The sequence below is a fragment of the Microtus ochrogaster genome, chromosome 16 (genome assembly GCF_000317375.1).
Source record: "Microtus ochrogaster isolate Prairie Vole_2 chromosome 16, MicOch1.0, whole genome shotgun sequence".
Lineage (NCBI taxonomy): Eukaryota > Metazoa > Chordata > Mammalia > Rodentia > Cricetidae > Microtus > Microtus ochrogaster.
In genome coordinates this window covers 28921435-28934436 of record NC_022018.1, presented here as the reverse complement: position 1 = coordinate 28934436, position 13002 = coordinate 28921435, and the positions used below count along the sequence as shown (strand labels likewise).

The window sequence follows — 13002 nt, the reverse complement described above, 5'->3', positions numbered from 1 at the left end:
GATCCTCCAATAAGGAGATCAGATTCTAATTAAACCTGAAGTGACCTCAACAAGAATACATGACGGAAGTCTGTGTACCATCTAGCCCTGTCTCAATAGCACCTGGTACACGAAGCACAGGAAGTTGCGCATAAGCGACGCACGAGACACTAGAGGCCCTGACTGAGAAACTTCACTTCCTGTGCACGATCCCATATCCGGCTGCCTACATCCGGTGAGAAGTAGCGGAACTGGGTTGGCCGTCCAATGCGAAGCAAGTTGTATCCGCCGCGCGCCTGCGCAGAGAGGAAAAGCAAGCGCAACGTGGACGCCGCGGGCGGTGGCGCCTGCGCCTTGGCCTCCTCCTCGTGATTGGCTCCCGTCTGTTACGAGACCAGGGCGCTTCAGTTTTCACTTTCTGTCTGTCTAGCCCCCTCCCTATTTCCTAGGGCCACGAGGTTTCACTTCCGGTTGCGGGTGCCCGGGGCTAGAGAAGCGACCCGTTCCCAGCGCCGGGGTTGAGGTGAGGCTGCTACCCGCCTGTGTGACTGAGCGACTGGTGCGCAAGCGGCCCGCGTCTGAGGAGAGGTCGGGAGTCGCCTCAGGGTGAGGGGCCAGGAGGAGACAGGGACGGGCAGGAAAAGCATGGGAAGGACGCTGAGCGGTGAGCTCGACTCCTCGGGGAAGGCGGCCGCCTCGGGGACAGGTAACGTTCCCTTGAGTGGCGGGGCGTCTCGGGCGAGGATTTCCACAGACACCCGTCGGGAAGGCGGAGCGCGGCTCCCGCGCGCGCGTCGGGGGCACCCGCGGTGATTGAGGGTTGGCGGGCGGGGTGGGCGTCCCTCGGGGGCCGCTGGACAGATGGCTGGGTCGCCCCGGACTGGCAGCCGCGGTCATTTGCTCCAGCGTGGAGAAGGCAGTCGTGGTGCGAGCCCGTGGACGGCTTCGGAATTGGTCTCTGCACTCAGAGGGGCAGAACGGCTCGTGAGAGCGTTTTGTTTGTGTCGCCTGTCACAGGTCAGCTCCGTTCCCAAGGGATGCGGTCAGTTCTGCACACAAGTTTTCCCTTTATTCGGGGCGGACTAGCTCATTCCCTGTCTTAGGAAAACCCTCAAGTTCTGAAAGCTGTAGGCGGCGAGGCAACACGTGGCATTACTTACTTATTTATTACGTATAAATGGGCCTACCCATATGGCAGTCAGCAGGCGGCTGGAGTGACGGTGAAGGAATATTGCAGTGGGTAGGGTCCCGCAGTTGCTCAGAAGACAGTCCCAACCAGCACTTGGTAGGAAAAGTGGCTTAGCTTCAGAATCGGAGATTGAACGTTGTTGAGTTTCCCTTCATCGCGATTTAGCAGTTCGAAAGGCCTAACTTTAAGCAGCTTGAACCTGTATTCTCTCTGAAGGTCAAATTAGGATGGGAAAGTTAATGGAATTCTTTCCTAACACTTGTCCAGTGACCCGAGGACTCACAGTGTTTCCCCCCTGAGACAGCAAAAAGAAGACGGGAGCGTATATGTGGTAGTATAGAATCTGAGATGGTTGGAAATCCTACCTAAGAGGTTTAGTAAAGAGTACATATACTTGGTAGCGTAAGAGGGTGCTTTTCTATTAGAAAATTGTCTTGTAGTAAAGGAGAGTTCTATTGTCACTAGTATACTAATACCCAGTGAGCCCATGTTAGAAAAAAAATAATAAAAGATAGCCAAGTTATTTCTCTGTAATTATTATTTTAAGGAAGATGATGTTTGAAGTGTGTTGCCAGTGTATTTTCTAACTTTCACATTCTTTTAAATCATTACATTCTTTTAAGTAAGAAAGATAAATTGGCAGGCATCTCTTCTAGCCCAAACATTTGTTTAAATAAATTGAAATTTGAAAATTGCCAGAAAACCTGACTGGTACTTGTTTCCCATAGCATATCTATTTAATACAAGTATCTTAGACATGTTTATTCTTTGTGTCTCATCGGTGGATTTTAAGATTTTTCTCACAGCAATACTGTAGAGCTGAATTTTGCTTTGTTTTGCACTACAGATATTATAAACAGGTTTGGGTGCTGCTGATGTTTCTGTAGACTCAAATTTTTAGGAGAACGCTAGGCAGTCTGTTAAATAAATGCCCTAAGGGTGATTGTAGTTTTACATTTTCATTTCCTCTTAGGTATGTTTTTCATTACTTCTAGGCAGCACTGAAAGGTAGCAATGTTTTCTAAACATCTAAGCCCATCTGATAGTTGAAAAAGATCTTGTTTTAATTTTTAATTTTCCCTAGTGAGTAGGAAAGTCAAACATTTGGGACAGTCTGTTAGCCCTTGTTTATGACCTTGGATCTGAACACTCTTTGACCTATTTAGCAGCTGCCATACTGTTTTACTTGTGGTAGCTTTATAATATAAATTGGTACTTTCTTTTAGGGACCAGAAAAAACTGTGGATTCTTCTTTTTTTTTTTCTTTTTTCCAGACAAATCATCTCAATTTCTATAGAAACTCTCACTGGAACACTTGTATTTGCAGTGAGTAGCTTATTCCTTGCACTTATAAATTTATAGATTTGCTGGGCAGTGGTGGCGCACGCCTTTAATCCCAGCACTTGGGAGGCAGAGGCAGGCGGATCTCTGTGAGTTCGAGGCCAGCCTGGTCTACAAGAGCTAGTTCCAGGACAGGCTCCAAAGCTACAGAGAAACCCTGTTTCAATAAAGAAATAAATAAATAAATTAATTAATTAATTAATAGATTTAAGAAAAGACATTGATTTTTTTCCTTTCTAAAAGAACAGATTTTATTGTATTGAAAATGTATTTACAAAGAAAAAGCAAGCAGGGTATCTCTGCACCTTGCTTAGATAAGCACTGCAGGTATAATAGAATGGCTTGTGTGCATCTATTCTAGAAGGAAAGTATCCCTTGAACTGTCATCATGCATGGTCTTTATTTCATTAACCAATAAATATTCACCTGTTTTGAACTTAAAAAGAATTATACTTTATACTTATATGTTCTGTTCCAAGATTATGTTACAGCAGTATCCATGCTCTTTCACACTTTTCTTTAAACTGTAGCCCAGGCTATCCTTGAACTTGATCTGTAGCAAAGGCTGGATTCAAACACTTGATTTTCTTGCTGCCTTCTCTTAAATGCTGGGATTATAGACACACTGCCATACTGGATTTGTGCAGTACTAGGGATTGAGGTGGGACTTTGTGTGTTCCAGACAAGCACGCTTCTACATTCCCAGCCAACTCCTTTACAATTCAAAAACTATGGCACACTCCAGGTGATAGATGTTAAGCTGATTGCTCTCAAACATATTTATTGGTATCTTTAAAAAACAAATCAATTACATCTTGACTTAAGTAGCATTTTAAGTGAAAAATAGCTATTTCTCTTCCAGAAAATATTAGTGATAAGAGTGGCATTGTAATATGTTTTTGCAAATAGCCTTCCTGTCACTTTTATTGTTCAAGTATTGCTTCTGCGCTTAGTCTGTTGTAATAGATTGTTTTAGTTGAAGTATATGGCACAATAGTCTGGCATTGGCTAGCTAAGTATTTGGAAAAAGAGACATTTTAATAGCATTTTCAGATGTGTTTTCTTTGGTATTCATCAGTTTTGATCAGTTTCTTAAAGTTGCCTACAGTGTAAATTTGAAACTTTATGAATGAACTTATTAAAATCAGTTTATCTATTTTGCACTTTGGCTTTCATTCTTTCATTAGTCATTTGGGAAAATACTGGTCTTCCAAATGATGGCAAGTGTTACTGTGTGTGTGCCTGTGAGATCACATTAACATCACCTCTTAGAGAGCCTTTTCTTATCATTCATTTCCTTCGAGATACAATTTATTGTAAGAATATGTTCTGTTCCTCACCATATCTCTGTCATTCTGTCATTGGACTGCTCCTAATCACTTGAGCCTACAGTTTTGTTTGTGGCAGATGTTAGGTTAGTGGTTTAATCTCGTTAGTGGTTAACTCCCCCCCCCCCCCAGACAGAGTTTCTCTGTAGCTCTGGAACCTGTTCTGGAACTAGTTCTTTAGACCAGGCTGACCTCGAACTCACAGAGATCCACCTGCCTTTGCCTCCCAAGTGCGGGATTAAAGGCGTGCACCACCACCGCCCAGCTTTAAGATTTTTTGAAAATTAGTTTAGGGTGCCACATGTGGTAAATTAGATTTTTCTAGGATTTGCTTTAATATTTTTCATTGGTTATTACAGGTATCCTCTTACTTTTGAAATGTCTTACTATTTTACATCTCTTTTTTTTTACATCTCCTTTTTTAAATTTTGACTATCTTTTCTTACTGCCCAAGTTGCTTTGATTCATCTTACCTCTAAGCTTCTCATTTATATTACTCTTAACAATGAAAACTATGCTTATTTTAAATTTCTCACTAAACTATTTTGATATAACTAGATGGGATAGACACTTTTATGTTTTATTTATTCATTTATTTTGTCGTGCTAAGAATTGAATCTAAAGTTTAATACAAACTAAGCTACAACTGAGTAATATCCCCATCCCTTTACTTTTATATTTCAAGTAAATACTAATGGAAGGGCTCTAAATGTTGACATATGCCTAGTATGTGTACCACCCTGGATTCAATTCCTAGTACCACTAATAAATAAAAAAGTATCTGTTAGAATTTTCTTTTTTCTTTCTTTGATTTTTTGACATTATGTAGTTTAGGTTGCCCTTGTACCTATGATTTCCCTGCCAAGTCTCCCAAGTTCTGGGATTACAGGTATGTTCCATCATGCCTGGCTGGGATTTTTTTTTTTAAGACTTCATTTTTATTTTAAATTTTACATATGTCTTTGTGAGGGTACAGTTACTTGAGGGCAGGTATCTGTTAAGGCCAGAAGAGGGTGTTGAATCCTGGATCTGGAGCTACAGGATGCTAAGTTTTGGGGCCTCTTCAAGAGCAATATGTGCTCTTAACCACGTAACCATCACCTCTGTTGCCTGGAAATTTTTAAAAGCAATTTTAAATATCTTTAGGGGCAGAGCATTACAATTTATTTGAATTTAGTGTAATTTTTTGTTGTTTGTTTGCCTTGTCCTATGTTTCTAGTCTTTTCATTTTTATATTGATTTAATATCTATTTGTTTGGAAATTACATATTTTCCTAGAATTCTATGTTCTTGATTATTCAAATTAAGTTTACAAGCATCCTTATCTTAGAATTGCTAACTTCAGTCACCCTCCTCATGATTTATATGCTATTTTTGTCATGTAATAGAACTTCTTTTAAAGTTGTTATCACATAGCTGGCAGCCTGTTGACAGTTGTTGGGATTTAGAAAGCCAGTACTTAATATTTCTCAGATGTCTTCTGTGCTCTCCACTCATGACTGTCTTTATCCATCTGGAGCTATCTTCCTTGTGATTAAAGTAGAGGCTTTTATTAAAAGTTTGTGTGGGGGGGGTTGGTTTGGGTTTTTTTTTTTTTTAGTTTTGATGATAAACTTTTTTGGTTCGCTTTCTTTCTTGGAAAATGTTTTTGCTGAATGTAAACATTGTACTTTGATGATTGTCTGTTAGCATGTTGGTTTTAAATACTCCTTACATGTCCTCAGATAGTCTCATTTCTGTTTTTGGCTTCCATTCTTGCTACCAGTTCACCTGTTAAAATCTTTGGGTTTCTTTTTCTCTGAGTGCAATTATATGTTTGTAAACTGAAAATGTTTTTTAATGCTTATTGGCTATTAAATGACTCTTGAAATGTGAATTTTCATTTTTTTAGATTCTGTCTTAATGCATTAGTATAAATCTTTTATTATTTGTATAGTGAATATTCTAGTCTTTTTCTTTTTGTCTTTTTTAATTGGTTTCTGTTTTAATTACTGCCTTTGTCATAAGAAATGTGCCTAGGGCATACTTTCTGTTTTTCCTTAATAAGATATAATAACATTTAATTGGAGAACTAAACCCCTTGCTAATAGTCAGTACACTGTTGCTTGATCAAATACGCCCTTTAATGTACAGCTGCTCTCTCGTTAGGAGAAGAGATATTTGACCTCAGCTCTTAAGGCCCAGCTCGTTTGGTACAGGACCTGTTTCACCTCAGTGGAAATCCTCTACTTTGTGCTCAGAGCATTCGGGGTGGAATATATCTAGCGGTGAAAGCAGTTTTAAACATTACTTTATTTTTGCCTCTTTGTAAGATATAATGATGGAGAGAATCAAAGATGGATCTTAAAATGTAATTGTCACAGAAAAATTAATTCAGCTTTTTCTTTTAGATTTTCTTCTAAGAGAAAAACTACTTAATATCTTTTTTGGAAGGTACACAGCATACCAGTGAGTTTGGTGCAACCACTTCATTGAGAATTAATAGTTTAAATGCCATAGCACAAATTCATAAACCCAATTTGATGAGTCAGAACATTGTCACTGAATTATATGGATGTCATCATAAAGGACAGGGAGGGTGTGCCTCGGAGGATTTAGCATGTGGGATCCCCAGTATCATGAGAGAAATGCACATACCACATACATGTTAAAATAATTTTAATAATAACAAAATTATATGATCTCAAACTACTTACTTTTGTACATCATGCCAAAACAAAAAATAATACTTTCAAAATTGTAAGTATCAGCCTGGTGATCAGAAACTTTGTATATCAAATTTTAAGAATATTAAAAACAGTCTTCAGAAATTGAATGTTGCACTTAGGAGACTGAGACAGAAAGATTGCTACAAGTTCAAGGCCACTTTGGGCTACAGGATGAGAGGGACCCTGTATCAAAAATCATGGAGGAGGGGGCAAAGTAGCTTAATGGATAAAAGCACTTGCTGTCAAACCTAATGGTCTGAGTTTGACCTCAAATCCACTTGGTGGACAGAGAGAACCAACTCCTTCCAGTTGCCCTCTCACCTCCACACATATACATGTTAAAAAAAAATGTAGTTTACATTTATTTTAAAGTTGAATATTGAATCCAAATGTAAGCAATTTGCAGTCAGATGAAAACGTCATCATTTGTAGATATAACTTGTTTATTGTACATGAGCTTGTTTTGAGCTGTGAATATACAGTGATCAGATTGTATATTGCTTTATAGATTATATAAATTATATTTTAAGATTTATAATTTTCATTTTAACATTTGTAATAAGCAAAATAGTTCCATTGTTAAAAGGCAAAATTGGCATGTCAGTGTGCACTCTATGTTGGCCAAGTGCTGTTACCACAGATAACAGCCAGATGTAGGGCTGAGGAACGTGAATTTCGACTTCTACAAAATGAAGTGAGACTTAGTTATTTCCCTGAGATGACTATAATAAAAGCTAGATTCATTAGTGTTAAGAAGGTCATAATCTTCAATTAGAAGTTTAGACATAATTGAGTTTTGAATCTAAAACGATATTTTTCAGTGCCAAGAGATTAGTACTTTGGTAAGACTCCTGTGCCATTGTAATGATAAAAGAATAGAGAACAAATAGATCTGAGCAAGCTTGACAACTGTGGAATGTTAGGGGTGAGCGAGACTGTAATGCTGTCAACACACTGCAGTGGTGCCCTGAGTAGAAAGAAAGAAGAAAAGATTGACAGGGATGTTTATGAATTCAGGGCGATAAATAGGTAATAGTTAAAAACATAATTAGCATGAAAGTTTTAGGCTTTGTTTTCTTATTTGGAAAAATAGTTAACTTTGTAGGATTACTGTGAGGATTAAATGACATTTAGAGTCCTTTACCAAGGAAAAAGAACTTGTACTTAATAATTTCTCAGTAAGTCGACAGGTACTATTTTATGAATTAAAGAAATACTCAGCCTTTCAAGATGTTTCTGAAACAGCCTTGTAGTAATAAAAGTAGTGCAAGAGGGATCCAGGGTTGGGGTATTAGTTGAAGCCAAGATGGCATTAGGTGGCTTGTATAGGAGTAGTAGAGTAGATGAATCTAGATAATGGGGAAGTGGAGGAACATATGCACCCCACAGCAGCAGGAACTCAAAAAGAGGGTGTTTAGTAGTGTTGATAAAGCAAAATATAACAGAGGACTGAAAAAGATCATTATGCACGCTGGCTGATTATTGATGATTGTGGTTTTTAAGGTGCTTCGCAGTATTTCCTGTGCAGTAGTATTCACCCATTTAAACTGTGTGGTCTAGCATGTGTGTTGTTCTCATGTATTCAGATTTGTGAAACCATCACTGTAATCAATCTGCGACCTTCTCGTCACCAACCCAGGCAAGTAGTCTATTTCCCACCTTTTTAGATCTGTCTATTTTAGATATGTATATAAATAGGACCACACAATATAACATTTGTTTTTATTTTGTATATGAATGTTTTGCTTAAACATCTATCTGGATACAGTATACACGCCTGGTGCCCGAGGAGGCCAGAAGAGGGTTTCAGATCCCCTGGAACTAGAAGTAACATTCAGTTAATAGTCATCATTTGGGTGCTGGGAATTAAACCCAAGTCCTGTAGAAGAGTAGCCAGTGTTCTTAATCATTTGAGCCAGCCCCTGTTCTTTTACTTACTATAGTAGTTTTGTTAATTATTTGAGGATTTCATATAATGTATTTTGATATTTACTTCTTGTAATTCTCAGATTCATCTCCCCTTTCCCTAACACTTCTCAACTACCTGTTCTTTTTTTCCCCTAAGTAAACTACCTAGTCCCATTTGTGCTGCTCATATAACCATGAGTGTGGTGTCACTCACTGGGAGTGTGGTGGACATATTGGGACTATACCCTTAAAGAGAACTCTCCCTCCCCCAGAAGTCATCAACTGTCAGTAACTCCTCAGCTACTAGTAGAGGCTTATGAGCCCCTCCCCCCTTAGCACTTACTCATTCTATGCCGGTTCATCCTATGTTGAGACTTGACTCTTTTTTTTCCTATTGCTAGAAATCAAAACTAAGGCTTTTCCCCTATTTGCCCACATTAGGTGAGCACTCTACTACTTAGTTATACTCCTAGCTTCAGGAAACCCGACTTTTAATCCTTCATCTAATCTATCACAGAAAATACTGTTATATCTGCCAGTGATTCACTTTATTACATGTTCTCCCTTTGAGGACTTTCTGGGCACTGGCTTAATTTACAATTCATCAATTCTTTGCTTTGGAAACTCATCTTGTTTTGTCTTTTGAGACAGGGTTTCTTTGTGTGACAGCTCTAGCTGTCTTGGAACTAGCTTTGTAGACCAAGCTGTCTTCGACCTCACAGAGATCCACCTGCCTTTGCCTCCCAAGTGCTGGGGATTAAGGGTGTGTACCACCAGTGTCCAGAGGAAATTCATCTTTTGATAATTTAGGTTTTATTTGTTATATTTCCTATTACAACTACTACATAGCCGTTCAGTGAAGTTTCATTAAAGGTAATTGGTGTAATCAGGTATTCCTTTGATACTTGATGGAAACTTTTGAAAGATACCCAAGTACAGCTATTTTTTCAAGTTTTAAAGTGCTTATGAGTGATTAAAACCATCAGTAACTATAAGATGATTATTTTTCTAAGAAGCATAACTTTTATTTTGGTTACTAGTGAAAAAAATACATCTATATCCCTATTTTAAAATGAGCCCTACTGTTAAGGCTATTGCTATTTGAAGACATCTCATGAGTCTTTTGTTTTAATTCTAGGGAAAAATCAAGTTTGTGTCTGAGAATTGTACAGGCCATCTTCTGATAGTGTCTGATATGTGGCCGCAGATACCTACATGTTTTCTTACAAAAGAAGTCATTTTCGTGCCTTCGAACTAAGTCAGGTATAGTCACTATAAATAAATTATGCCTAAAAAATATTTCTTAGACTAATGTCCTAAATTTCAGGTTTGACTAGGGTTGGGATGAATTTAATCCATGGGTAATTCTATAGTACTGATAATACATTTTTCCTTCTTTCAGAATTTTCTTTCAGAATTACCTCTGTGAACTTTCACACAACGCTGTTATTAAATGACCCAGACAGACCTTTCCTCTTATAATTGTAGCTTTTCAATCCTGGGAACCTAAAAGATGGCAACGCCCACTTATAAAAACATGTGAGTGATTGCCTCTGTACTTTGTTTGTTTGCTTTGGTTTTTTTTTCTCTAATAAAAATATTTTTTGTTTCTTTCTAGACTTGAAAGAAGCCTCAATAAAAATGGTAAGGAATTAAATAATTCTTATAGATTTTGTTGTTTTAGTAAATGTTTCACAAAGTAATCAGCTTCTTTCTGTCCTCATTTCTTCAAGCTCTCACCTCTCCATGGAAAGGGCAGTTAATTATTCAGGGTTGTTTCCTGTGTGATATAACTCTTTGTTCTACTTATGGCACAGTAATTCCAGTACAACTGTAAGTATTATATTTGTTGTCATCCTTAATGCATATTTTGTTTTTCCAGTCCTAGGTACTTGGTACTCTTTTCAAGGTCTTAATGGTGTGAAATATATTTTATATATTTTACTTGGTTTTAGGTTAGAATACATTTATCTAAGTGTGTAGAGTAGAAGTACACAAGTGACCTGAATTCTGATTTTTAAGGGAAAATAGTATTTCTCTTGTTGTAGTTGAGATGGGATCTTGCTATATTGGCCAAGCTGGTTTGGAATTTATAGGTTCAAGTGATCCTCTCACTTCAGCTTCCTGAATAACTGGGACTCCATGAATCTGTTGCCATGCCTGACTGAATTACTTTATATTTAAAGCTTGCATTTCCTCTAAAGCAAATGAAATTTGTCCAGCGAGCAATACAGCTAATGATAGTCCCTATTGATTCTTCATTAAGATTTATGTTATCTGATGTTCTAATACTCAAATCACTCCCTTGCAAAAAATACTAAAAGTAACGGTTAAATCTGTTTGTAGTATGATGAATTATGATAATGAAGTTGTTTCCTTTTTTATCTTCATTTCTCTCTCTCCTGGAGAACTGTGAAGGACATCTTAAGAAACCATTTTGCTTCTTCTGTTCATACTTTGTACTCCATATCACTGAAAGATAGATATACTTTAGTTGACTTGACAGTTTTATTCTGTCAGAATTAATTTTCTTTTGGCCATTTGTAAGAACAGAGAATAGGGATAGTATAGCCCATAAATAGTAAAGTAAGAATTTTGTCAAAAATAATTTTAAAAGAAAGAAAAGCTCTTTCTTGCTGTAGAATGTAGTTACTAAATCTAGGAAAAATGGTAGCACATAGTATTCAGTTAGATGATAAAGTGAAAATCTGGTTGTGTATCTTTTAATATTTTCCTACAACCTGCATATTAATCACAAATGGAAAAAAAAGGCAGACTCTTCACTGGAGACAACTGAAAATCTTTTTGGTTTTTCAAGACAGGGTTTCTCTGTGTAGACCATTCTGGCCTTGAACTCAGAGATCCACCTGTCTCTGCCTCCTGAGTGCTGGGATTAAAGGTGCGCTATCTGTCTAGCAAACTGTATTTTTTAAGTTTTTTGTTTTTGTTTTTGAGACAGTTTCTCTGTGTAGCTCTGGCTATCCTGGAACTTGCTTTGCAGACCAGGCTGGCCTCTGCCTCTCAGAGTGCTGGGATTAAAGACTTGAGCCACCACTGCCCAGCTTTTTAAAAGTTTTCAAAAATGCTTTTAACTGAAATAGATTTACATCACTTTACGCCTTCCCTTTCTTTTAGCCCCTCCCAAATCCCTCCCCTCAAGCTTCTCTTTTGTCCCCTCCTTAAATAGATAGCCTCTTTTTCTTGATTACTATTTGTGCAACTTTCTCAGTCTGTTTTTCTTAGGGATAGTTGGTTTTTGAAGAATCTTAGCAAAGTTTGGATAAGGTATAAGCTAAGTAATAGTAATCTGTGATTGTGAATTTGTTCATTTTTGGTAATTTATTGTAGAAGGAAATACTATTTGGGGGAGGAATGTGAGGAAGTATTTTGAGGTAATAGGGCATCAGATAGGCCTCTCAAAAAAAAAAAAAGAAAGAAAATTAGAAAAAACAAAAGCATGTAGAGTAAGCAAATATAGTACAGTATAGAAATTTTTTGTGCTGCTTTTACAACTTTTATATAGGTCCGATACCATTTCAAAATAAATTGTGAAGAAAGAAAAATTTTGGGGAGACAATAGAATAAAGATCTGCACATGACTCATTCTATGGTATAACCCAGTATTTCAGAGACTTTTCAATTTAGTAAGTTTTGAAAAGTCTCAGTTTTAGAACACAATTTTTAACATACCTGGATAATTGAGTGTCGCCAGAAATACATGTATTCAGAAGATGTAAACATGTTTATACATGATATCTGGGTCATATGTGTGAGAATTTATATTGTTTATAGATATCTAAATTACCTAGCCTGGAATTTAAGGGCTTTAAAACATTGTATATGTATGCATGCCTTTTGTGAGGATATGTATGTGCAGGTGCCAGTAGAGGCCAAAAGAAGGGGTCAAACTGCCCATTGTGGGTGCTAGGAACCAAACTCAGCAAGAGTAGGACTCTTTAACAACTAGGCCATTTCTCCAGCCCTGAAGGACTGTTTTATCGTTATATTTTTGTTTTCATTTGAATTATAAAGTGATAAGCTTATGTCACTATTTATTACACTGATTGATAACATTTTTGTTTTTTAGGCCACGGGAACTAGATTTTAAGTATGTAATGAAAGTATCTTCTCTGAAAGAAAGCCTACCAGAAGCTGCCTTTAGAAGACAGAATTATTTGGAGCAGAAAGGTCTGTCAAAATGTAATAGCACAGTACATACTCTGGGCTTACTATAGTTACTGTCCACTCTGTCATCCAAACATTCGCATACATGTCTAAATTTCATCTTAAATGATTCATAAAATGGTCTTTTGAGAAAGCTGTAGAATTACCTTGTTGTCTACTTTTTGGATGCCTGTTAGAAACTGACTGATTCATCTGAGATGGCAAAGATTTTATCTTTAATACAGAATGCTCAGAGAATTGAGCAAATGCACTTAAAAAAAAAAGCTGAGGGGCTGGAGAAATGGCTCAGAGATTAAGAGCATTGCCTGCTCTTCCAAAGGTCCTGAGTTCAATTCCCAGCAACCACATGGTGGCTCACAACCAT

At 37.6% G+C, this 13002-nt stretch overlaps 1 protein-coding gene across 4 annotated transcripts in view; it reads left to right on the top strand.

Annotated features, from left to right (window-relative positions):
* Positions 1–379: 379 nt before the first annotated feature.
* Positions 380–13002, top strand: part of Fam208b (family with sequence similarity 208 member B) — a 51670-nt gene continuing 39047 nt past the window's right edge. For 2 of the 4 annotated variants that reach the window (XM_026783125.1, XM_026783127.1), the window contains exons 1-6: positions 402–685; positions 9592–9716; positions 9856–9992; positions 10072–10097; positions 10187–10286; positions 12541–12641. In XM_026783125.1, the coding sequence (XP_026638926.1) occupies positions 9967–9992; positions 10072–10097; positions 10187–10286; positions 12541–12641 (253 nt within the window). In that variant the 5' untranslated portion in view covers positions 402–685; positions 9592–9716; positions 9856–9966. Of the gene's footprint in view, positions 686–9591; positions 9717–9855; positions 9993–10071; positions 10098–10186; positions 10287–12540; positions 12642–13002 lie in introns of all 4 variants that reach the window. The other 2 variants (XM_005354904.3, XM_026783126.1) reach the window with 2 other exon arrangements.